This window comes from Cervus canadensis, chromosome 1 (genome assembly GCF_019320065.1).
Source record: "Cervus canadensis isolate Bull #8, Minnesota chromosome 1, ASM1932006v1, whole genome shotgun sequence".
NCBI classification, from domain to species: domain Eukaryota; kingdom Metazoa; phylum Chordata; class Mammalia; order Artiodactyla; family Cervidae; genus Cervus; species Cervus canadensis.
Window position 1 is genome coordinate 111,532,340 of NC_057386.1, and position 22,896 is coordinate 111,555,235.

The following is a 22,896-nucleotide window of genomic DNA, read 5'->3' on the forward strand; positions in this document are numbered from 1 at the left end:
CAAGCCCGCACGTCCCAGAGCATCCCGCTTTCTGGGGAAAGTCTCTCTGAAGCCCAGAAAATCCAGAGAAGTGGATGTCTGGCATGATCCCATGACATGCATTAAAGCTCAGAAAGAATGTCTGTGTCTTCTCTGAGCCTACCTTGGCCTGGACGGCATAAGAAGCCAGGAGCACAGATGCCTCAGGAGGGCAGTAGATCTTTTCATCCAAGATCTGCTTCTTTACCTGCAAGGGGCGACAGGGGAGACGTGACAATGTGCGTGCGGAGGGGAGCCGTTGAGGGCGGCTTGCAGCTGATGCCGCAGGGTATTCTAACAAGCCCTGCCGCACCTGCCTGCTAATGATTTTCTGACAAAGGGCATGATTTTTTAAATTTTTTTCATGCTGCTGACAGGTTGGGAGTTCAGCCCTGAGAAGTTACTGGTAAGATGGCTAGGCATTAAAAAAAAAAAATCCACATCTTATCTCTTCTGTTCATGATCAAATGCTGAAGAAGAAAACAATCTCTGTGATGGTTAAGACAGAGAACGCCTGGGCTGTGGCGGAGGAGAGCTGTGAACTTGAAGGGGTGTCAGTAACAGGCCAGGACTGCAGCCTTGGCCCCTACTGAGCACATGCACAACCAGACCAAATGGAGTCTGCTTTTTGAAGTCTTAACACGAGCCCAAAGTCAGCGAGGCCACTGAGTTATGACTGCAGGAGAAAACCATCGCTTTCAGTATGCCTGCTCTAAGGAAAAAGGAAGCAATAAAAGCTTGATCGATTAAACCTTTAAGTCTACATGAGGTCCAGGAAATATAATTCTTAAGCCATAATGTTGAATTAACATATCTCATGGCATTTAATTTCTTAGCCTGGTGGGGCGGGGAGATGTTCCAGAGAGAGAGGCAGGAGGGCCTCCTCAAGTGGGGGCAGGCTGGAATAAACACAACAGGAAAGCCAACTCTCCTTCACAGACGTCAACATCACCAGATTCATAAAAGTAGTAAATTTTGCCTTGCTCAGCCGTGAGAGCGCTCCAGCATTTCAGTGGGAGGGGAAATTGAGCCAAAGTCAAATGGAGAGTAGGCACTGCTTCCAAGAAAGCCATCTCTATAAGGCCGGGATGTTCTGGGGCCCAGAAGGTCATTGTGTGGCTTCATTTAAAGCAGGGCAACTCTCTAACCCTTGGGTTTTTAAGCCACACTACAGAAAAGCTGAGAGGGCTTCCTTTTGACATGAGAATGTTGTAGAGGGAATATATATACATATGCATATACATATACACTTTTTTGGGGGGAGAGTAAACTTTGTTGTTCAGTTGCTAAATCATGTCTGACTCTTTGCAACCCCATGAACTGTAGCCCGCCAGGCTCCTCTGTCCGTGGGATTTCCCAGGTAAGAATACTGGAGTGGGTTGCCATTTCCCTCTCCAGGGGATCTTCCCCCAACCAGGAATCGAACCAGCATCTCCTCCATTGGCAGGCGGATTCTTTACCACTGAGCCACCTGGGACGTTCCATAGGAGGCCTAGGTGATAGCCTACATGCCTGCTTCTGGGAAATCACGTATCTAATGCCCCTGCAGGGTTTTTTTCTCTCACTGATCTTCCAGCGTTCAGCACCAACCAGGAGGGACTTCCCTGGTGGTCTAGCAGTTAAGACTCCGAGCTTCCACTGCAGGGGGTATGGGTTCGATCCCTGGCTGGGGAACTAAGATGCCAAATACCTTAAGATACAGCAAAAAACAAACAAAAAAAGTAACCCTGAAACTGGGGAAGTGCTCTGACCAAGCAGTAGGAACACGAACAAAACTGACAGCGTTCTCACCCTCACTCCAATCCCCTGGCTGCCCCCCAAGAGGGTCAACTCTAGCTGTCTCTGAACCTCTAATTATGGATCTCCTGATTTCTTCAATTCGGTGGAACAATTATGGGATGGCCACCGCGCACTCGGTGAGCCTTGCCTTAAGGAGGCTCACAATCTAAAGGGGGAGCAAGTGGAAAATAAGACAACCCTAGACAAAGAGTGGCTTGAAGCCTGATGAATCCCAAGTGTCAGTGGAGTGCTGAAGTCTCACCTTCACGAGAGCGAAATTTGAACTTTTGGAAGAACTACTCTTTGCAAGACTCTGTTCAGACTTCCAGGGCAACTACCTAGTACTTTTAAGTTAGTGGGGAAGAAAACGGGATCCCTCTCCAAAGAGATGGATCTAGTGAGGGAGCTGCTACTGGCAAGGGTTCTTTTGCCGTCACACTTCTGCAGTTTCATCTGACACCAATGCTCATCGCTCAAGCAGAGTTCTGTCCTGAAGCTTGTTTTTTCATTACAGAACCAGAGGGGCTGGCTTTCAGGACGTGCAGGCATGCGTGGTTGACATGGAGGGGTCGGTCCAGACTGCGTCTGTGGCCACATCTCTGGGTGGGGGGTACTTTTAGGATTGGGGGCATAGCATCGGAAAGGGGTACCTGCAGGAAGAATAAGTGCTGCGTGATCTCCTGAACCAGCTCTTCCTCGGCATTCTCGGGATAAAATTTGGCCAGGAAGTGAAAGGTGACCGGCTCTTCCTTTGAGACGTCATGATCCAGCACCTGCAGGATCGCGGAGTTAAAGGAAAGCAAGCCAGGTTGGCCCCTCTCCCTCCTGGGGCCACCATCAAAGAGCCTTCTGCAGGGAGTGTACAAATATTCTTCTCCCTTCTAAATCCGTCGTCACACTCCCCAAGGGTTGTGATTCTACAGTTTGAGGCATTCACAGAGCCACCTATAACAGGAGGTGATGTTCACTCACATGGCGTCTCTGAACCAAATGAATCGATTCCCCCAAGTGGTGAGTGGAGCTAAGAATATTAAGGCACCAATGTTTTCAAGGCCGCAGAGATAGCTAACAACTAGAAATTTATAACCCGAGGGTCTTGGGCACTACCCTTTACGGTAGGCCGAAATTAAAATTAAATTAAATTAAAATTAAAGTTTTTTTAATGTTCTCAACTCGTGGAATCTCCCTCTACTGTTTGGTCTTGCTGCTTACCTCCAGCATTGAAGTCCATGGTGGAATGGAGCTTAGAGATGACGAACTACATCTCTGTCGAATCATCTCATCATTACCTGAGCAGCAAGAGGTGAAACATGCCCCATCGGGGCAACCCTGTGTTTCAAGGAACCTCTAGAGAGGCCCCCACGAACTACTTGAGCACAGCCAGTAAACCACAGGGCCTTTAATCTTCTAACAATTTCATCCACCCACTGGAAAGCTTGAGCCATCTGCTCTCCAGAATGAATTTCATCTCAGGACATAAACATGCCATGTGACAGGCTACAAGGCTCCATTAACATGTGTCATAATTTATTTCTTTTGAGCAGCAGGCTCCATGGCTCCTGAGGCCCCCCAGTCTAATATCCATTTGGCCGACACTCAGGTACGACTGCAAATTTACTTTGCCGAGAGCCATAAAATGATACCGATGGTTCTGCTGTCTTTGGTGGGTAACCCTCCAGGTTCCTGCCAAAATTCCTGGCCTCGGCGCCTGAGAAATTCAAAATAAACCTGATCGGGGACGTTCATGATCGTTGGGAATTTCCACGTGAAATTTATAACCGGCAGCCATCCCAATGTGAAGATCCGGATTTACATACGTAAACACAATTTGAACACTTGGGTTCAGCGTCAAACTGGTGAAAGACAGAAGGCTCGCACTGTTTATCATGCCAAGCAGTAGATAATAAGATGGGGTAAGCACTTGCAGGGGGTAATCTGTGGTAAGAATTTGACGCTGACTCACTCTGAGATTTGGGGGTCTTTTAGGAGTTACTGACAAATGCGTATGGCCCTGCTCTCAGCATCTCTGCGGTTAGATAGGCAGGTAAGGAGGTGACAGTGTCTCTGAGCACATTTAAGAACCCATGCAGAGGGCAGTTCCCCGAGGCAATATCCATTTCTGAGCCACGTTAGAACTGCTGGGAGCCCAGACTCCTCCACCAGGCCTCAGGGGCCCCAGGAAACATGAGAACAAAAGAGACATTCTTCCTTCACCGTGGGGACCAGGGCACTCTTTATTCCTTAGATCACGGTAATAAGTAAATTGAGTTGGGCCATGGTGTTTCTCAAAAAGACTCGAAAAAAATTCCCTAAAGCACATGAGCCCTGAGAAAATCTTTCAAAGACATAAATTGTGGGCGGAAAAAAAAAAGATAATACAATGGTAATTTTTATTTACAAAGCCTGACTCCTGGCTCAGTCTACTGAAAGGCATAAAGCCTGGAGCAATCAGGTGACATCCGATGACAAACGAAGAAGAAGCCAAGAGTGGTGGCAGGTCAGTCCTGGGGGATTCTTCAGGCCTGGAGAGCAGAGGGGGGGCCTCCCCAGACCCATGTCCCACGTGACTTCCTCTGCGACCCGCCCCTCTCTCTACTGTGCCCCTGTAATGTTCCGTGATGAGCAACAAGCTAGACACACACTCGGGAAATTCGGAGCCCATGCCAGCCCCACTAGTGTCATCGGGGTCCAGGCCCACCTTCTTGTCCATCTTGAGCCAGGCCACCGTGTCCTTGATTGTGTACTGGAGGCCAAAGAACCAGGTTTCGCGAAGCCCCAGGGTCCGGCATACCAAGTCAAACAGGTCCTTCCCCTTCCACTTCATCTGCAAGGGAAGAAATCAACAGGGGAAGCCGGCTGAGTCTGAGTCGCAGTCTGCTCACAGGAAAAACCCTTTCCTCTGCAGTCCCTGGTTCTCAGGTTCCGAAAGGTGGGGACGACGCTGAGGTGGCTGATGAGCACAGAATTCCTAAATAATTGTGAAGCTTCCCACACAAAACCATGAGTGGGAAAATACCAATTAGAGCTTAATGGCTTAATCGCTGCAAAGCACACACAATACCTCCCTTGGACAGTTCCTTTCAGATCTTAATATCCCCAAAGCTGCTAATTTTGGAAGGCTGGTAAATAGCATCCGCATTTAGGAGAGTCGAGCTTCTCCAGTTAACCCGGGGTGAGCTCCCAGGGACATCCATTTCCTCGAGATTTTACTGTCGATCTTCTTTTTAATCACGACTCTGCCCTTCGATAGAAGGCTAGCTTTTTAAAATGTAAAGACAAGTTTTACTAGATATTTTTAAAAGCAATATAGGGGAGGAAGTTGTAATCAAAGTCACAAATCAAGGGGAAAAGGCACCATCAGAGACCAGCCAGCAAAGTCATGGTCTCCCCCCATAACGATGTGTAACGGAGGCCGGAGGGCAGGGGGTCCCAGCTATAGTCACACAGCAACTTCACAGGAAACCCAGGGGACAAACAGACAGGAATACACTGCAGTGTGCTGGTTCCACAGTGTTCCTTTCAGAAGGACCTGAAGCAATGGCTGCTAAACCCTTTTTCTCTGCTCTTCAATCTTATGGTTGGAAAAGCAGGTTCAATATCATAATAGGGGAAGAAAACACCCAGCAGCTTAGTAAATGTTGCCACCTTGTGGCTCTCCGGTTATATCACCCAGGATGTTCCCATATTACTCCTTAGTAGCCCCTCGCCCCGACCCCAGCGGCCCCCAAGTGTCAGGAGGACACTCGAATGGACACCCGGGTACACGGATGAGCGTGAGCCACATCACGGAGACCACGGTCACAGACAGTGGATTCAGATACTAAGAGGTCACCAAACATCGGAAGAGCAAGGCCACCCGACTTCAGAGGGGCGTCTGTTCTCCTCCCCTGATGAGAGAAATCTCCACCCAAGGTCCCGGCACATTCCAGATGTATGATGAAAAAGCACTGGGGAAAATTTTGGGTTCAGAGACTTCTTATAAGAGAAGGAAAAAAAAACAAACAAGCGAGGCCTCTAAGATTCGAGTCGTTTCTGCTAAGACCTGACTCTACAGAGGGCTTTTCAAGCAGGATTTTTCTATTTTTAATGTATGTGAGCGGACAGCGTGTTCCCTACAAAGCACTCAACGGGGAAGCCCATCCTGGTCTGTACCATCAACATCAATAGAGCAAAGGAGCAGCCTACACAGAGGGACACCAGAGGCTGCAGCACACGGACTTTCCTGGTGGTCCAGTGATTAAGAATCCACCTTGAAATGCAGGGGATGTGGGTTCAAGCCCTGGTCCGGGAACTGAGATCCCACGTGCCACAGAGCAACCGAGCCCGGTCGCCGCAACAAAAGATCCCGCTTTGCCGCAACGATGACCTGATGGAGCCAGATGCATAAACACTCAGCAGATAAGGGGTGGAGATGCGGGTTGGCTTTTGTCCTTCACAGGGGCCGTTTCTCCAAATGTCCCTCAAGCTCTGCCCCCGTCCCCTCTCTGGGACTTCAGTGGGGCCCCTGCGCCACCCCAGAGGTGGAGGTCTTTACTAGTAATGCTTGTTGGCACACCTGTGTCCCAGCCTGACTGCTGGACAAAGGGCTTTTTAATTCACGGCAGGTTTTTTTAATTCCTACCGGCAGACTTCACCGAAGAAATGTTATTTTGGAAAACAAGGAGCTTCAGAACGCCGATGATCCTCTTGTCTCTATTTTAAGCTGGCACATAGTATATAAATTATAAATGACTACTTTGCTACCAGATAATGTAACGCTTAAGAGCAGACATTAACTTGGAGAAGTGAAACACCCAGCGGCCCAGAAGATCAAGGTAAAGGTTCCCCATCCACCATAACTCACGGCCGCTGCTGGGCAGGCTCTGGCAGGCAGGGGCTGTCTGCTGGGGGATGTGCGGTGCATCCTAACTCCCGAGAGGATGCTGACTGGATTTCCTGACGTGGGAGCTTAAATTCTCAAACACAACCTCCTATCAAGGCGGTTTTCCTGTATTCCTTTCTACCTCTTTGTTTCCGAAATGCAAAACTATCTCTGTTGAAGGCAGAGACAATGTCTTTGTTCCCATGGGGCTTGCAATGAAGTGTGTGTGTGTGTTGGGGGGGTGGGGCGGTTCTCACACCAACACAGAATGCCTGTCTTGGATTTTCAACTTCGACTCTAAGAACTGTAGGATGTCAAATTGGAAACGAGTCTGAGTCATTAATTACCTACTGCAGACCTGTCCCCTTCTTGTATAAATAAGGAGACCTTCCTTGGCAGCCTGCTACAGCAGACATGGGCCGTTTTCTTAATGGTCTAAGGTAGGCAGACCCCCCCCCCCACCCCGCCCCCGATCGCCTATTTTCTGCTCTGTGGGCTTTCCTTCTGGCTTGCTCTCTACCAGCACTCCCCAGCCATCTTTTCCAGTAAGTGACTGGGGTCTTAACACTCTTCTCCCACCTTAAAATAAAACCTGTTCTTGCAAGGGCCCAATATTATTCCTTTACAGCTCAAGGTGAATTAAAGTCTCTGCTTCCTCTTATCATTTTTCTTTTTTTGGCTACATCACGCAGCTCGCGGGGTCTCAGCTCCTGGGCCTGGGATCGAACCTAGGTAGGCCATGGCAGCGAAAGCTCCGAATCCTAACCTAACTAGGCCACCAGCAAACCCCCTGTCCTCTCAGCTGATCTTTCAGCAGGCATCACAGAGCACATTCTATGTGTCAAACAACATTAGACATGTGAAAATGCTGGAGGCCTGTTCCCCGTCAGAGACTCAAGCGAGGACACAGGTGGGGAAAAGCTTTAAAGAACAGAGGAGAATTAGTTAAAGGAGGAAAGGGAATACGTCTCAGAACAAACAAATGTCCTGATCTCTACAAAGAAATGCAGGTCATCTGGCAGAGGTGAGACAAGACAGCCTGAACTTGGCGGGGTGTGGAGGGGACCGGTCAAAGACCCTCAGGCAGACGGATAATGGGATCGGCCCTGTATTCTAGAATGCACGCTGACAATATGATGGAGAATGGGTTGGGGGGCGTGTGAGTCTCTCAGTCGTGTCTGACTCTTTTCAGACCCCATAGACTATAGCCCAGCTGGCTCCTCCGTCCATGGGATTCTCCAGGCAAGAATATTGGAGTGGACGGCCATTCCCTTCTGCGGGGGATCTTCCCGACCCAGCGATCGAACCTGGGTTTCCTGCATTGCAGGCAGAGTCTTTACCGTCTGAGCCACCAGGGAAGCCCAAAGGAGACTGGAATCAAGAAAGCCAGAAGTGAGGACAACTCCCACCCAGAGGAAGGCGAGTGGGAAGGGGAGGAAGGCTGAGAACTGGAGAAGCATTGAGAGAAACACCTGAATTTCTGGGTTTGAGCATCAGGTGGCTCCAGGAAAGGAAGGCTGGAAGATGGGAGAAGCAGGAGCAGCTAATTTTGAGGGAAACAGATGAGTAATTAAGTTCTAGACAAAGTAAAGCTCAACTAAGGTGCCCAAGGAAACCAGGTAGAGGCGTCCTAAATACATCTGATTTTAAGTCTCCGCGCTATTTATAAAATAAAGTGTTCTATTCTCAAGTCATCAAGAGTCTCTCTTGGGTTACAGCTAACCTCCAGCGTGCTGTTACCTACATGAGGTTGCACTTTTCAACATGCCTTCCCCCAAAGGCTGGCGGGCGGCCTGCTCAGTCCTCTAATGTGGGTTTCTACTTCTTCACAGACAAGAACCATTGCTCACAGTTACTCCTGGCGATTCTCAGGACACCTTGCAGAAGGGAGGTCTTGGGTTGTGATGGGGCGTCCTTGGACTCGCCAGCACGTGACCACACCTGCCTCTAGTTCTGTCGCCGGTCGACTGAGCTGGTGGGCTCCTCGGAACAGGAGCGACACAGGTTATCTCTCCACACCCCATGGCGCCCGCCGAGTGTGTACACACAAGACATGGCAAATGATGGCTATGCGACAGAACACATTTGACCACTTAAAAAACCCTTGGCTCCAAAAAAAAAAGGAAAAGCCCTTCACTCTGGACTTCCCTGGTGGTTAAGACTCCATGCTCCTAAGGCAGTGGACGTGGGTTCGATCCCTGATTGGGGAACTAAGATCCCACATGCCCTATGGCGTGGCCAAAATAACCTTGAGGCTCAAAAGTGTAAACTAAAATGAACTGTTCATCCACTCCTTCAACAAACATTGAGAGAACACACGTTGTGTCCAAGCACCAGATGAGGTACAGGAGGTTAATGGGGAACAGAAGACAGTCTCCGCTCTCAGAGAACGGGCCCGGAGTGGAGACCTGTCAAGAACAGGTGATCATTCCTCTCCCCACACACAGGTCAGCTCCCAGTGTGGCTGTCAGCGCTATGGCACTGGCAGGGACATCAGGGGCAGGAAGGGACCCTCTACCTGGGAGGGCTGGGAAACTGCATCTGAGCAGGTGGAATAGGGAAGCCAAGTGAGGACCGGACTTGGGGAAGGAGGATTGAGCAGGGACGTGTGTGACAGGCAGAGGGAAGAGCGTATGCGAAGGTCTAGAGGCCAAACAGCTGAGACGGTCCTTGCAGGAAATGGCAGTACTGTTGTTCAGCGTGGCTGGGGAACACTTGCGATGCCATACTTTCAACTACCGTCTAAAACCAATTCTTCAGGGACTTCCCCCTTCCAGTGCAGAGGGTGTGGGCTTGATCCCTAATTGGGGAGGTAAGATCCCACATGGCTCAAGGTCAAAAAATTGGAACATGATATTGTAACCTAAGTAATATTGTCACAAATTCGATGAAGACTTAAATAAATAAACAAACCAATTCTTTGTCACCTAACCCTGCCTGTCTCGTGAACTACAGAAAGTTATCCGAGGGGCTGTTTCCTGCTTTCTCCATGCAATGGAACGTGAGCTCATACCCATTTTTCATGCACAGGAGAGAAATTAAACCATTACATAAGATGGATGCCTCTGGAGATTCGAGCTTAAGTCTTTCCAGGAACCAGCCTCCAAGGCAGAGAGAAACCATGGTTATCTAACCTCGGTATGAATCTCTTCGCTGCCACCGTGTGACCTTCGGCAAGTTATTGAACTTCCTTGTGCTCTGCAATGGGGATAATGAACAGAACCTGTCTTAGCAGATTGATCTCAGGATTAAGTGCACTGATACATTTTAAAAGCCTGAGAAGGCGCCGCAATAAATACTCAATAAAAGGGGGTGATTACTCATTCTAACCCCGCCTCTCCTCCCTACATTCGCAAGTGGCATCGTTTAAAGCCTCCCAGTCGTGTTCCACTTCACGGGTGATGGATGGCAGATCAGGAAGGGCATCATCAATTCTCATCGTGCTAACCACGCCGTCACTCACTTGACAAACATTTATTGAGCACCCACTACGTCCTCGTCACTGCGCTCGGCCCTAGGGATGAATGAGGGATCCGGGACAAGACGCTGTCCCTGCTCATGGCTGACGGGGAGGACAGGTGAACAGAGGAGGAAAGTGCGACCTGGCAAATGCTCACAGAACAGAGGACTGGGGGGACATAGCTCAGGCCTGGGGGTCTGGTGGGGAGAGAGGGGCCTTCCAGGGGAGATGCTGGGTCTGAGTTGGGTCTCCAAAGCCAGGTGGTAGTTGGTCCTCTGATACAGGAATGGGGGGAGCGGGTCGTGCCAGCCGGAGGGAACAGCATGTCTGCGGCTCGGGTCCAAGCTGTTGCAAAGGGAAGGAACGTTCTCTGCGCTTTGGTGTCTGAGGGGCAGCGTGGCTGTCCTGTCTGCAGCCCTGAATGTTCAGTGCCCTACCGAGTTTGCGGCTGCCGCCCTGTGACGGCTCACGGCCTCCGCGGCCAACTCACGCCCTCCTCAGCCCACCCGGGCCTGGGTCGTTCGGTCACTGTTTCCCAGTCGACAGGCCTCCCCTCAACAAGACCTGCCAGGTCTCTAAGGAGCCACGACCAGTGGGATGAGTTTCTTGTTTATTCATATTTTAATATTTATTTGGCTGCTGCATGCAAACTCTTTTTTTTTCCCCCATGCAAACTCTTAATTGTGGCATGTAGGATCTAGTTCTCCGACCAGGGATCAAACCCGGGGCCCCCTGCCTTGGGAGTGCGAAGGCTTAGTCACTGGACCAACAGGGAAGTCTCTTATTTTTTTTTTTATTAAAACATTTCCTCTTCTGACACCTGCTAGAACATAAGTCATTCAGGCTTTGCACTTATGGGCCCTTTTTTTTTTGGAGGGTTTGCCATTTTTCGCAAGCAGACTGCTAGAAAGAGAACAGCTCCTTGTGCTGGCGGATGGATTCGCTTGACTCCATCTCTTCCTCCACAAGGGACGGGTTCCACCGCCTCCCCTCAGCCCAGGGAAGAGGAGGCAGGAGCTCACTTGCAGAAAGAAGAGGGGCGGTGGAGGGAGTGAGAAAGGCCGTTTGTGGGAAGGAGCAGGGCTCTGGACTCCACGGCGTGTGGGCTCCGGCCTCCTCCTTCAGATGCTCGTGGCGCGCGGGGCAGTTGGCGGGGCGCCCGGGGCGTCTTGCTGCGTCCTGGCCGCACTCTCGCTTTATTTTAACGGGCTGCGGTGTTATTTCCCAGATCCACCCTGCACCTCCATCAGAGATGGATGTGTATGAACTTTATAAACAGGACTAAGTGCTGTCAGCTTGTTATTTTTGGTAGGGGCTGAATTTATGAGCTTTACCCAGAGTGAAGTGCTTGTCATTTATCAACCTCGAACGGTTTAAGGAAATAGCGCTAAGCACTTACGGCTCCGGGGCGGAGGACGTAGCGGGAATGCAGTGCTTTTCCTGCTGTTGGAAGCAACTGGCACCAATCACGTATGGGGCTGATGGGGGTCTATTAACTGGGGAAACGTTAGTAAAAATCCACGACCTCTTCTCACAACGGGCCAGGTTTAGACTCACAGTCCTAAAACGACCACTTGCTTTTTGGGGCTTTGGCAGACACGGAGTCGTATTTCTCCCACTGCTCTCTTTAACCCCTTGTGCTTGCTGGAGACAGCCACGCAGGGCGCGTGGAAAGCCAGACACGACACAGGAAGAGGCCACAAACAGAACAGGGCAAACTAGCTTGAAGAAGCAGGACCGAGTTTGACTGCCGTGCGTGAGATGCCTGAGAATCAGAAGACACTTCAGCTTTACAGAAGAGACTCAAGCCTGGAGAAGCTAGCAGAGAGGTTGACACCCCGTTTCATATATGTCAGGGGACTGGGTTATCAGCCACCCAAGCGAGGCTACTGGACTGGCTGTCTGCTCCACAGAAGACGACAGAACGAAGGGACCTGGCATTCACTTATCAGGGCTTCTCCTAATTAGCTCACAAGCTGCCCCAGCATTTGCCGTAAAAAGTGCCGAAAGGTCGGATCCTTGACAGACAGAGCAGCAGAGGGAACGGCGCCTGCCAGGGCTGAGGACGCGTGCCGCGTGTTTGCCATGGTTTCGGGAACACAGAGCCAGAGGGCTGTAACCGCTCTCAATGCTCATCCCTAACTGACCTCTGCAGCCACGGCTGCCCTACAAGAACCAATTCAGAGAACAGTTGACAATTTAAGACGTTTCCATACCAGATCCAAACCTAAGTATGACTAACTTTTATTTGTCTGTTTTGGAAAAAAAAAAAAACAGATGCCAGGGACTTCCCTGCTGGTCTAGTGGTTAAGATTCTGAGCTCCCAATGCAGAGGGCTTGGGTTCAATCCCTGGTCAGGGAACTAGATCCCACACGCTGCAACCAAGAACTCACATGGAGCAACTAGGACCCAGCATCGCCAAATAAATAAATATTAAAATAAAAAAAAGTCCAACACCTCTGTGGAGCAGATGTACACAGTGTTAAGAGTTATAAAGATGATTTTGCTGCACCGTAGTAAATAATGAGTTCCATTAAAATCTTTTTTGGTTTGCAGACTTCCTTGGTGGTCCAGTGGTTAAGACTCCATGCTCCAAAAAAAAAAAAAAAAAAGACTCCATGCTCCCAATGCGGGAGGCATAGGTTCAATCCCTGGTCAGGGAACCAAGACCCCACATGCCATACATATGGTCTGGCAAAAACAAAAACAAAAAAAAAAACCCGCCACCAGGCTTGTGTCTTATGTCTGTGTTCCCTATCATGGTGAGGACACATCACTCCCCCCCCTTTTTTTTGTGATGTCTCAAAAAATACTTTATTTTATTTTATTTTTTTTTAAATACTTTATTTTTAAAGAGAGGATTTTGCCCAACTGTAGGCTAATGTGTTTTGAGCAGATCTAAGCTGGGCTTCCCTGGTGGCTCAGTGGTAAAGAATCCACCTGCCAATGCAGGAGACTCAAGAGACCTGGGTTCAGTCCCTGGGTCAGGAAGACCCCCTGGAGGAAGAAATGGCAACCCACTCCAGTATTCTTGCCTGGGAAATCCCATGCACAGAGGAGCCTGGCGGGCTACAGTCCATGGGGTCACAAAAGAGTCAGACATGACTTAGTGACTAAACAACAACAAAGCTAGGCTAGGCTAAGCTATGATTCCCTAGGCTGGGTTAATTAAATGCATCCTCAACTATGATATTTTCCACTTGTTGTTCAGTCACTGAGTCATGTCTGACTCTTTGCAACCCCATGGACTGTAGCATGCCAAATTCCTTTGTCCTCCACTATCTCCCAGAGTTTGCTGAAATTCATGTCCATTGAGTTAGTGATGCTATCTAACCATCTCATCCTCTGCTGTCCCCTTCTCCTTTTGCATTCCATCTTTCCAAGCAGCAGGGTCTTTTCCAGCGAGTTGGCTAGGGCACACCACTCCTACTCAGTCATTATTTTTGAGGGAAAAGGGGAAACAGGATTTTAGCCAAAAAACAATCGTATCTCTGCTCCATACCAATCACGACCCCCAAATCCCTTATCTTGATCTGAGCAAAATTACTCAAACCTGAAACCACCCTTATACAAAACAAACATTTCAGCTGCAATCTTGCCCTGTCAGTTTCTGCCATAATCAACCACAGCAAGTAATCTTCCTCTCCCCTTCCTCCCATCATTGCTGTTAATATGCCCAATCTATCTAAATTATTGGTTTCAAGGCCCTCCACCAATTACCTCCTCTCTCCTCCAACCAACTGCCCTGCCTTGTTACAAGGCAGCCCGTGTCCTCCCAGCTCAGCACAACCATATGCTTCCATTTTCCCACAGTCAGACCTTTCTTAGGTCCCTTCCTTATCTCATCAGTCTCCTTGCCCAGCATATAACACCAGACACGTGAGTCAATATGCACTTTTGTTGTTTTAGTCGTGAAGTTGTGTCCGACTCTTTTGAGGTTGCGTGGACTGTAGCCTGTCATGCTCCTCTATCCATGGTATGGAAAAAAAAAAAAAGAATACTGGGATGGGTTGCCATTTCCTTCTCCAGGGTATCTTCCTGAATCAGGGATGGAACCTGTGTCTCCTACATTGCAGGTGGATTCTTTACCACTGAGCCACTTGGGAAATCCAATATGTACTTTACATACATGGAAAAATTGGGTTATCTGTCTTTCCCCAAGATGCCTGTCTTTCCTGTAGTTCTGCAGATCATAAACTCCTTGAAGGCAAGAGCTAACACACACTCTCTCTCTCTCTCTCTCTCTCTCTCTCTCGCTGTCGTCTCCTGGGACCCAAGCATACTGCATAATCAATTTGTGGCCACTTCACAAACACTAGTGGTTGGCTGATGATGTTGATATAATGATGATAACACCTGGATCAGGCTTCTGAGCAGAAAACCTTCTAGATAATGACTGCAATGAAGCAAGAATTTATGACGCTCCTTATTAAAATTCTAATTGCATAATTGGGCCTGAAGGTATAAATCTCTCCGCCCGCCTTTGGTGACACGTACTGATCTCTCTCTAAAAATACCTTGCCAAGGAAATCTAAATCTCAAAGAGCCAACCAAGAAAAATTTCCTCAGATACAAGAGACCAGTAGGAAACAGATCATAGCACCTTAGGGAGCTGCAGAAATGTTTTAAACTAGAAGAAGTCTTTCAAAACAAAATGAATTATGGGTTTTTTTTTGGGGGGGTGCGGATTGCAGAGACAACAGTCCTTAAGTTTGCAGCTTCTCGCATGTCTCCTGCTTTAGTGGAAACAGGTTCTGGCAGCAGCTGTGAGCCCACAGAGGGAAGTCAATTCCTAAACCGCCCCTTCTGGGAGACTGCCCCTTCTGGGAGACTTCCTAGCTGTCCAGTGGTTAAGACTATGAGCTGTCAATGCAGGGGGTGCAGGTTCGATCCCTGGTTGGGGAACTAGGATCCCACACGTTGTGCGGCCCAGCCAAAGATATTTAAAACAAAAACAAACCAAAACTCTGCCCTCAACGACCCACAACCGTGGGTGAGCCACTTGGCTCAACTGGCCCTTGGTTTCTCCATCTGTCAATCTCTCATGGCCCCCATGCAAGGCTTAGATTTTTATGATGCCATGAAAAAAGAGGGCTTGAAGCTTTGAAAGCTGGCTGACATGACAAAGCAAAAAGAATCAGTAGTTTATATACTATAAAAGCAGTACAGTCCTCCCAAAGCGAAGAAGACAGTCTCTGTCTTTGGAATTTAGCTCACAACATGAGGGCAATCACAGCCTTGTCAAACAACTATAAAACACCCAAACCTGCTGTGCTGGGAAAGTCACTTAACCTCTCTGGGTCTCGGCTTCCACAATCGTCAAGTGGGCTTTCAGGATTAACACCCCCCGAGTCTACGAGATTCAGACGGTCTTGTGTAAACCGTGGAGTACTTTTTTCGCTACTGTAATAAATTTTCTTTTAATCCTTTAACATTCCATTCTGTATCTCAAAATCATTTTCAGGGATGTCAATGACACTTAACAGTTAATTTCAGTGCTCTTGCTACATTCTTTTCCCTTACTCAGTTTCTGTCATTGCGATCATGTTCATTACTCCTAATAATCAGGGGTTGTCTTATAATAATGAACTCGCTAGTGTAACAAAAACTGTGATTATCATGCTAATGAAAAATAGAAGCTTTTTAGCACCAAGGTTGCTGTTGATATTCAGCAATTATCAATGATTACAAATGTTTCGAACAACCGAGAAGAAGAACTCTATGGAGAGCTATGAATAGGAAACAAGAGTAAATTCAATGCCAGTGGCACAAAGCTCAATTTCAAATGCCTCAACATGAAGTAAGATGAACAGACTCTGAAACATCGCCCATGACCAAGCATTACTCAATTTATACCCTGGTCTCTGCGGAAATTGTAGTTTATATTTAAAATTGCGCTTCTTAAAAAAAAAAAAGAAAGAAAGAAAAAAAAAGCCATCAGCACAAGAGAGCTAAAGCATTATGTGTTTATGCAAACCACCTCATGTAGAACCCAGACCCTAGCCTGGAAAGAACGTTTAGACGTTCTGTTTCTGGCTTGATCTCTCGATTAGGGTTCACAGTCATTAATCCTGGAGAAGGAAATGGCACCCCACTCCAGTCTTCTTGCCTGGAGAAGTCCATGGACAGAGGAGCCTGGAGGGCTACAGTCCATGGGGTTGCAAAGAGTCTGACACGGCTGAAGGAACTTAGCACGCACGCACAGTCATCAAGGAGAATGACACTGATTTTAACAAGGGTGGGAGGCATCGGTGCGAGTGAGTAGTACTGGTTAAAAAAAAGTCTGCAGGTAGATGAGAACTACTGTAGGCTGAAGTCTTTTTAAACTTATTTATGAGACTGCTTTAATCACAGATCAACAGGAGTAGGATACTAGATAGAAACACGATTGGTGAATTTAAAACCACAGATCAGTTCAGATCAGTTCAGTAATGATTCCAGGCTTCAGTTTTAAGTTTTACTTGAAAGTCAAATTTCTAACTGTGGTGCTGGAGAAGACTCTGGAGAGTCTCTCAGACTGCAAGGAGATCAAACCAGTCCATCCTAAAGAATCAACCTTGAATAGTCATTGGAAGGACTGATGCTGAGGCTGAAGCTCCAATACTTTGGCCACCTAATGGGAAGAACTGACTCACTGGAAAAGACCCTGATGCTGGGAAAGATTGAGGGCAGGATGGGAAGGGGACAGAGGATGAGCTGGTTGGATGTCATCACTGACTCAACAGACATGAGTTTGAGCAAACTCCGAGAGATAGTGGAGGACAGGGAAACTGGCGTGCTGCAGTCCATGGGGTTGCAAAGAGTCGGACATGCCTTAGCGACTGAACAAAACAACAAATTATCAAAACTACTAAAACCAGGAAACTAAAGCTGGCAAGGTGGATGGGAAAGTCAGAAGTAATGTAACTCACTAACGGAAAGTTGTGAATTTTCCAAGCAAGGTTCAAATTTGGCAAAGCAGCAGAAAAGAACAGTAGGGAGACTCGGGAAGAGGAAAAAGGCCCCATTTCTTTGGAAACGATGTGCTCTGACTCCACCTAGTGGGGCCCAAGGATTCCTGAACTAGATTCCTAAGCGCCTCAACGAGGCACAGGTGACTGAAGATCTGATTAAAAGGTTTTTTTCCCCTGCAGTCAGCACTAAATTGGTAATAAATTTTTGCTTGCTAAAAATGTACTAAAACATGTGGACTCAGAATCTTAATCAGACAAAGCACAGACAGGAGGATGGAACACATCATCCTGTAACAAACCAGAGAAGCCTCGTCACCAGCTGGCTAAAAAAATGATTAGCAGCTCGGAGAAAACTCAATTCTGGGTTTTTAAGACAGCAAATACTTTAACTTATGAAATTAGGAATAAACAAGTACCAAAAATGTTCTTGGATAAGAACGCAAAACTAGCATGAATAACTGGAGAAAAACAAAAGAGAAAAATTCCAAGATGACACATAGGGAACAAAGGAATGGAGGATAATTAAGCATGGCAGAAGAGTCCTACTGTCATCGCGGACATCAAGCTAAATAGAGACCAATCATAGAGCACATTACAAAAAAAGATCCTTAAGTATATGGCATAGAGCTCACTATATTTAGACTAACTGTAGAGTCTAGAAGGTCTACAATTACCAATGCATGGATAACCTGAAGAAGATTCAGAGAAAATGAAGGAGGTGACTCAAGGAGAAAATTCACAGTGCCTCTAGCATGAGACCTTTCCTCTTTATTCCCACATTCCTGACTCGAGATGACAGAAAACGCTAATGTTTGGGCTTCCCTGGTGGCCAGCCGATGCAGGAGACAAGGGTTTGATCCCTGATCCGGGAAGACCCCACATGCCTCAGAGCAACTTAAGCCCATGCACCACTACGGAGCCTGCGCTCTAGAGCTGCGACTGCTAAAGCCTGAGCACCTAGAGCCCATCTCTGCAACAAGAGAAGTCACCTCAACAAAAAGCCTGCGCGTCGCAACGAGAGAACAGCCCCTGCTCACCACAACTGGAGAAAAGCCAGGGCTGCAATGATGACCCAGCACAGCCAAAATTACATACAATGAAAAAAATATATATGTATGAATGTTAAATTAAAAAAAGCTGAAGAAGCTAACGTTTACCAAGTACTTACTATGGTCAGTGCCTGGGCTAAGTGCCTATGAAGGTCTACCTTATTCATGCCTTAAAACAATCCTATAAAAAAAATACTATTATTCTCATCTTACAACCGAGGTTTAGAGAGGTAAATCCAATCACTCAGGGAGTAGGAGGCGGCGGCAGGGCTTCCTTCCACCCGAGCCAATTTGCCACTTCTACCAGGATGCTGGCTCTTTCCCTGAGCAGTATCTATCCGGCCCTCTAGCAGATTTTTCTCATACCTGCATGCTCAAATCCTGACAGGACTTCCTACCTAAGAAGGAAATATGAAACAAGAGAGTTGTGTGATGAGCTTCTTCTGCCCACATCACCTAAAATAGGATGTGCAGCTGAGGGCCTTGGAAATCGAGTTCCTCCCTGTTTTACAGCTGAAGAACTGAAGCCTGGGAGGAAAAAAAAAAGAGAGAGAGAGAGAGAGATGTACCCAAGGTCACAGAAGAGCTCCGCTGAGAAGCCGGGATTCAGACGCCAGTTTGAACTCCCTCCTGGAAGACAATCACTGGCCTCAATCTTGGGGTGTCTAGGATTTAACATCTTACTGGAATCACCAGAGCTGTTCTTTCGGTTTTCCCATTTTGAAAGTTCCACCTGTTAGGTGTATGTCCACTTGTATGATGGGATGATCTGTAATGTTGGTATCTAACTCAATTGTAATTCCACATGGGTATGTGAAAACGTTTGGGAAGCCAACCAACAGGACAAGGAGGCTTTGTTTTCGATATAAGGTGATGGTATTAGGCTCTCTCACAACTCAATTTCGAGAAATTTTTCATATTTGACTCTTCTAACTGATAGATTGAATTACTAGAGTAAAATTCCAGTCTAGATAAGAAATAACAGAACCGTTTAGCCTTCTGGCAAACTACGATCAGCACCCACTTTCTCAAAATGATAAATATCAAGTCTTTCAAGTGGAAAAATTCTTCAAAGCATCAAGCCAATTGTGAATGCAGCAAGTGGTGCAAGAAAGAGATTTTTGCCCCCATCTCTGCAGCAAAAAAGTCTGAACTGATTAGTATAAGGCATCTCGATTCACATGTTAACTACCAACTGGTTGTGACATTGAGTCCTTAGAAAGCCACCTACATCTGACCTCAGTGAGGCCAAGAACTCAAGTACCATCTCTCCTTTGTTTCAAAATGCATCTACAGGCTCCTTGCATTAGCATAAAAATAGAGTAGGAGAGTAAGACTAGACACTTGTGAGTTCTTGACATCACCATAAATCAAACTACTGTTACTTTCAACAGAATATTGCGCTTTTTTTTTTTTTTTAAAAGCATTTAAAAGAAATGTTTCTGGCTGCACCGGGTCTTCCTTGCAGCACACAGGATCTTTAGCTGCAGCTTGTAAACTCTTAGTCGTGGCAAGTTAGGATCTAGTTCCCTGAAAAGGGATCGAACCCTGAGCCCCCTGCATCGGGAGTCACGGCAGTCAGTGCCCACGGGGACCCAAGCCTCCTGTTTCAGGATGACTGGAGTCCCGTCCTTCCTGCCCAGCACTAAGCATTCCATGCGTCCTTACAACAATCTCGCAGGGTCAGTAATATTAGTTCCATTGTACTGATGTGCAAACTGAGGTCAGGAGAGTTTGAGCATCTTATCCAAGCTGTAGGCATTTTGGCTGGAGTTCAAGCGGGTGTGTGTCTTGTTTCAAAGTCCGCGCACTTTTTACCACTGCTTTGTTCGCTTAGTGTGGCTTCCCTGGTGGATCAGGCAGTAAGGAATCCGCCTGCAATGCGGGAGCCCAGGCTTGACCCCGGGGTCGGGAAGATCCCCTGGAGGAGGAAAAGGCAACTCACTCCAGTATTCCTTCCTGAAGAATTCCATGGACAGAGGAGCCTGGTGGGCTACAGTCCATGTGGTCACAAAGAGTCAGGCACGACTGAGTGACTAACACATTGGACCAGCAGCATTGGCGTCACTTGACAGTCTGTGAAAAATGCATAATTCTCAGGACTTCCCCGGTGGTCCAGTGGCTGAAACTCTGCAGGCTTCTCATTGGCGTGGCTTCTCTTGTACAGCACGGATTCTACGGCTCGCAGGCCCAGTAATTTTGGCGCTCGGGCTTAGTTACCCGGTGCCACGCGGGATCTTAGTTCCAGGGCCAGGGATCGAACCTGTGTCCCCTGCACTGGAAGGCGGATTCTCATCCACTGGACCACCAGGACGTCCCTGAAGACTTTTTTTGTTGTCATAACTCGGGCAAGGCAGGTGTGCTACTGTCTTCTGGGGGGCAGAAGCCAGAGATGCTATCTATACGCCACGCAGTGCACGGCACAGACCCCACCACAAAGAACGCTCTAGCCAAAAGGCCAATAGTGCCAAGGTTGAGAAACCCTGAGATTACCGCTAGTATTGTCCATCCTCTTTGGGCCTGGGGTCTGTGTAAAGAAGAAAAACTGACAGCTTTTCACTGCAAAATTATGACTGAAGGAATGTCACTAAAAATTTCTGTCCCTGTGGGTCAGGCTCTCGTAACAGGTACCAAACAGTAACTTCAATCAGGGGTCAGTAAACTATGGCTCACATGACAAGTCCAACCCACTGACTATTTCTGTGCAGTCTGAGAGCTAAGAACGAGTTTTACATTTTTAAGTGATTGAAAAAAAATGTAATAACATTTCCTCACTTGTTAAAATTATATGAAACTAAAATCTCAATGTCCATCAAGAAAATTTCATTGGAAAAAAAGCCATATCCATTATTTTTCATTTCAAGAAAGGCTGCCCTTTTTTTCCCTTCCCCCACCACGCTGCTCGGCATGGCATGCAGGATCTTAGTTCCCCAACCAGGAATCAAACCTGTGTCCCCTGCAGTGGAAGCTGGGAGTCTTAACCACTGGACCACCAGGGAAGTCCCAGATTATCAGTTTTACACTTCTTTTGTTGTATTTATTCCTAAATATTTTATACTTTAAAATATATATTTATGTATTTATTTGGCTGTACCCAGTCTTTGTTGTGGCAAGTGGGATCTAGTTCCCTGACCATGGATCGAACCTGGGCCCCTACACTGGCAGCATGATGTCTTAGCCGTTGGACCACCAGGGAAGTCCCTATTTTATACTTTTTGATGCTATTATAAATAGCATTTCTTAATTTCATTTTCAGATTGTTCATTGCAGACGTACAGAATTACATTTAATTTTTTAAATGCAGAATTTCCATATCATTTTTACTTTTATTTTTCAATTAATTAATTTATTTGGCTACATTGGGTCTTATTTGCAGCACATGGGATCTTTGTTGTGTCATGCGTTTCTGCTATAGGTCCAACAGTATATTATATACAAATAGCATTGTATATTATATACAAAATTACTTTTTACAATTGCATCTCACGTCACTGAAAAGTAGAAAGGAGAAAAATATATTTATACTGTCTTTTATAATTCTTTAATTACCTTTACGGGTGCTCCTTGATGTCTTTCATTTGGATTTGAATTACTATCTTTTATTATTGCTATCTTCAATTACTTGCTTTCAGCCTGAAGAACTTCCTTTAATATTTCTTGTAAGGTGGGTCTCAAAACAACAAATTCTGGTTTTGTTTATCTGGAAAAGTCTTTAACTTTACTTTTGAAAGGTCCGTTTCATTTATAACCAGCTATGTTGGATATAGAATTCCTAGTTTACAAGCTTTTTTCTTTGAGTACTTGAAACGTTATACCACTGCCTCTGGCCTCCATAGCTTCTGCTGAGAAGTTAGCTGTTAATCTTACTGGGGTTCCCTTAAAAGTGCCAAGTCGTTTTTCTCTTGCTGCTTTCAGGATCTTCTCCTTGTCTGACTTTCAGCATTTTTACCATGATGTGTCTGTGAATCTCTGTATTTGTCCTCCTTGGAGGTCACTGAGCTTCTTGAATATACTGGTTATTCTTTTTCAATTAATTTAGGAAGTTTCAGCCAATTTGGGGGGAATATTTTTTCTCACTCATCTCCTTCTAGTAGTTGCATTACATATATGTTGATGCACTGAATGATCCTCACATTTCTCTGAGGCTCAGTACATTTTTCTTCATTCTTTTTCTCTTTACTCTTCAGCTTCCATAATCTCCATCAATCAATCTTCAAGTATACTAATTATTTCCTCTGCCAGTTCGAATGTACTTTAAGCCCCTCTAATGAATTTATTTCAGTCATTGTATTTCCCAACTCCAGGATTTTAATTTGGCTCTTTTCATAATTCCTGTCTCTTCTATTGGGCTTCCCTGGTGGCTCAGTGGTAAAGAATCTGCCTGCCAATGCAGGAGACCTGGGTTTGATCCCTGGGCCGGGAAGATCCCCTGGAGAAGGAAATGGCAACCAACTCCAGTATTCTCACCTGGGAAATGCCATGGACAGAGGAGCCTGGCGGGCTAATAGTCCATGGGGTCGCAAAAAGAGTCAGTCACGAATTAGCCACTAAACAACAACAACAATCTATTAATATTCTCTAGGTGATGCAAAAATATCATTATACCTTTAATCATGTTTTCCTTTAGTTCTGTGGACATATTTATAGCACCTCTAGGGAGTGGTTCTCCACCCTCACCCTGGGCATGTTGTTATTTGCTTGCTGTTGAGTAACAGCCTGGACTGTTCTAATGAAATCTATTTCCTTCTCATGGTGTTAAAGCCTATGTTGTTGCT

At 46.8% G+C, this 22,896-nt stretch overlaps 1 protein-coding gene across 5 annotated transcripts in view; it reads right to left on the reverse strand.

Moving 5' to 3' along the window:
• NF2 (neurofibromin 2) overlaps positions 1-22,896 on the reverse strand; it is a 65,904-nt gene that overhangs the window by 40,966 nt on the left and 2,042 nt on the right. For all 5 annotated transcript variants that reach the window (XM_043437087.1, XM_043437103.1, XM_043437095.1 and 2 more), the window contains exons 2-4: positions 4,496-4,621; positions 2,448-2,570; positions 143-226 (exon numbers count right to left, since the gene is read on the reverse strand). In XM_043437087.1, the coding sequence (XP_043293022.1) occupies positions 143-226; positions 2,448-2,570; positions 4,496-4,621 (333 nt within the window). The remainder of the gene's footprint in view (positions 1-142; positions 227-2,447; positions 2,571-4,495; positions 4,622-22,896) is intronic.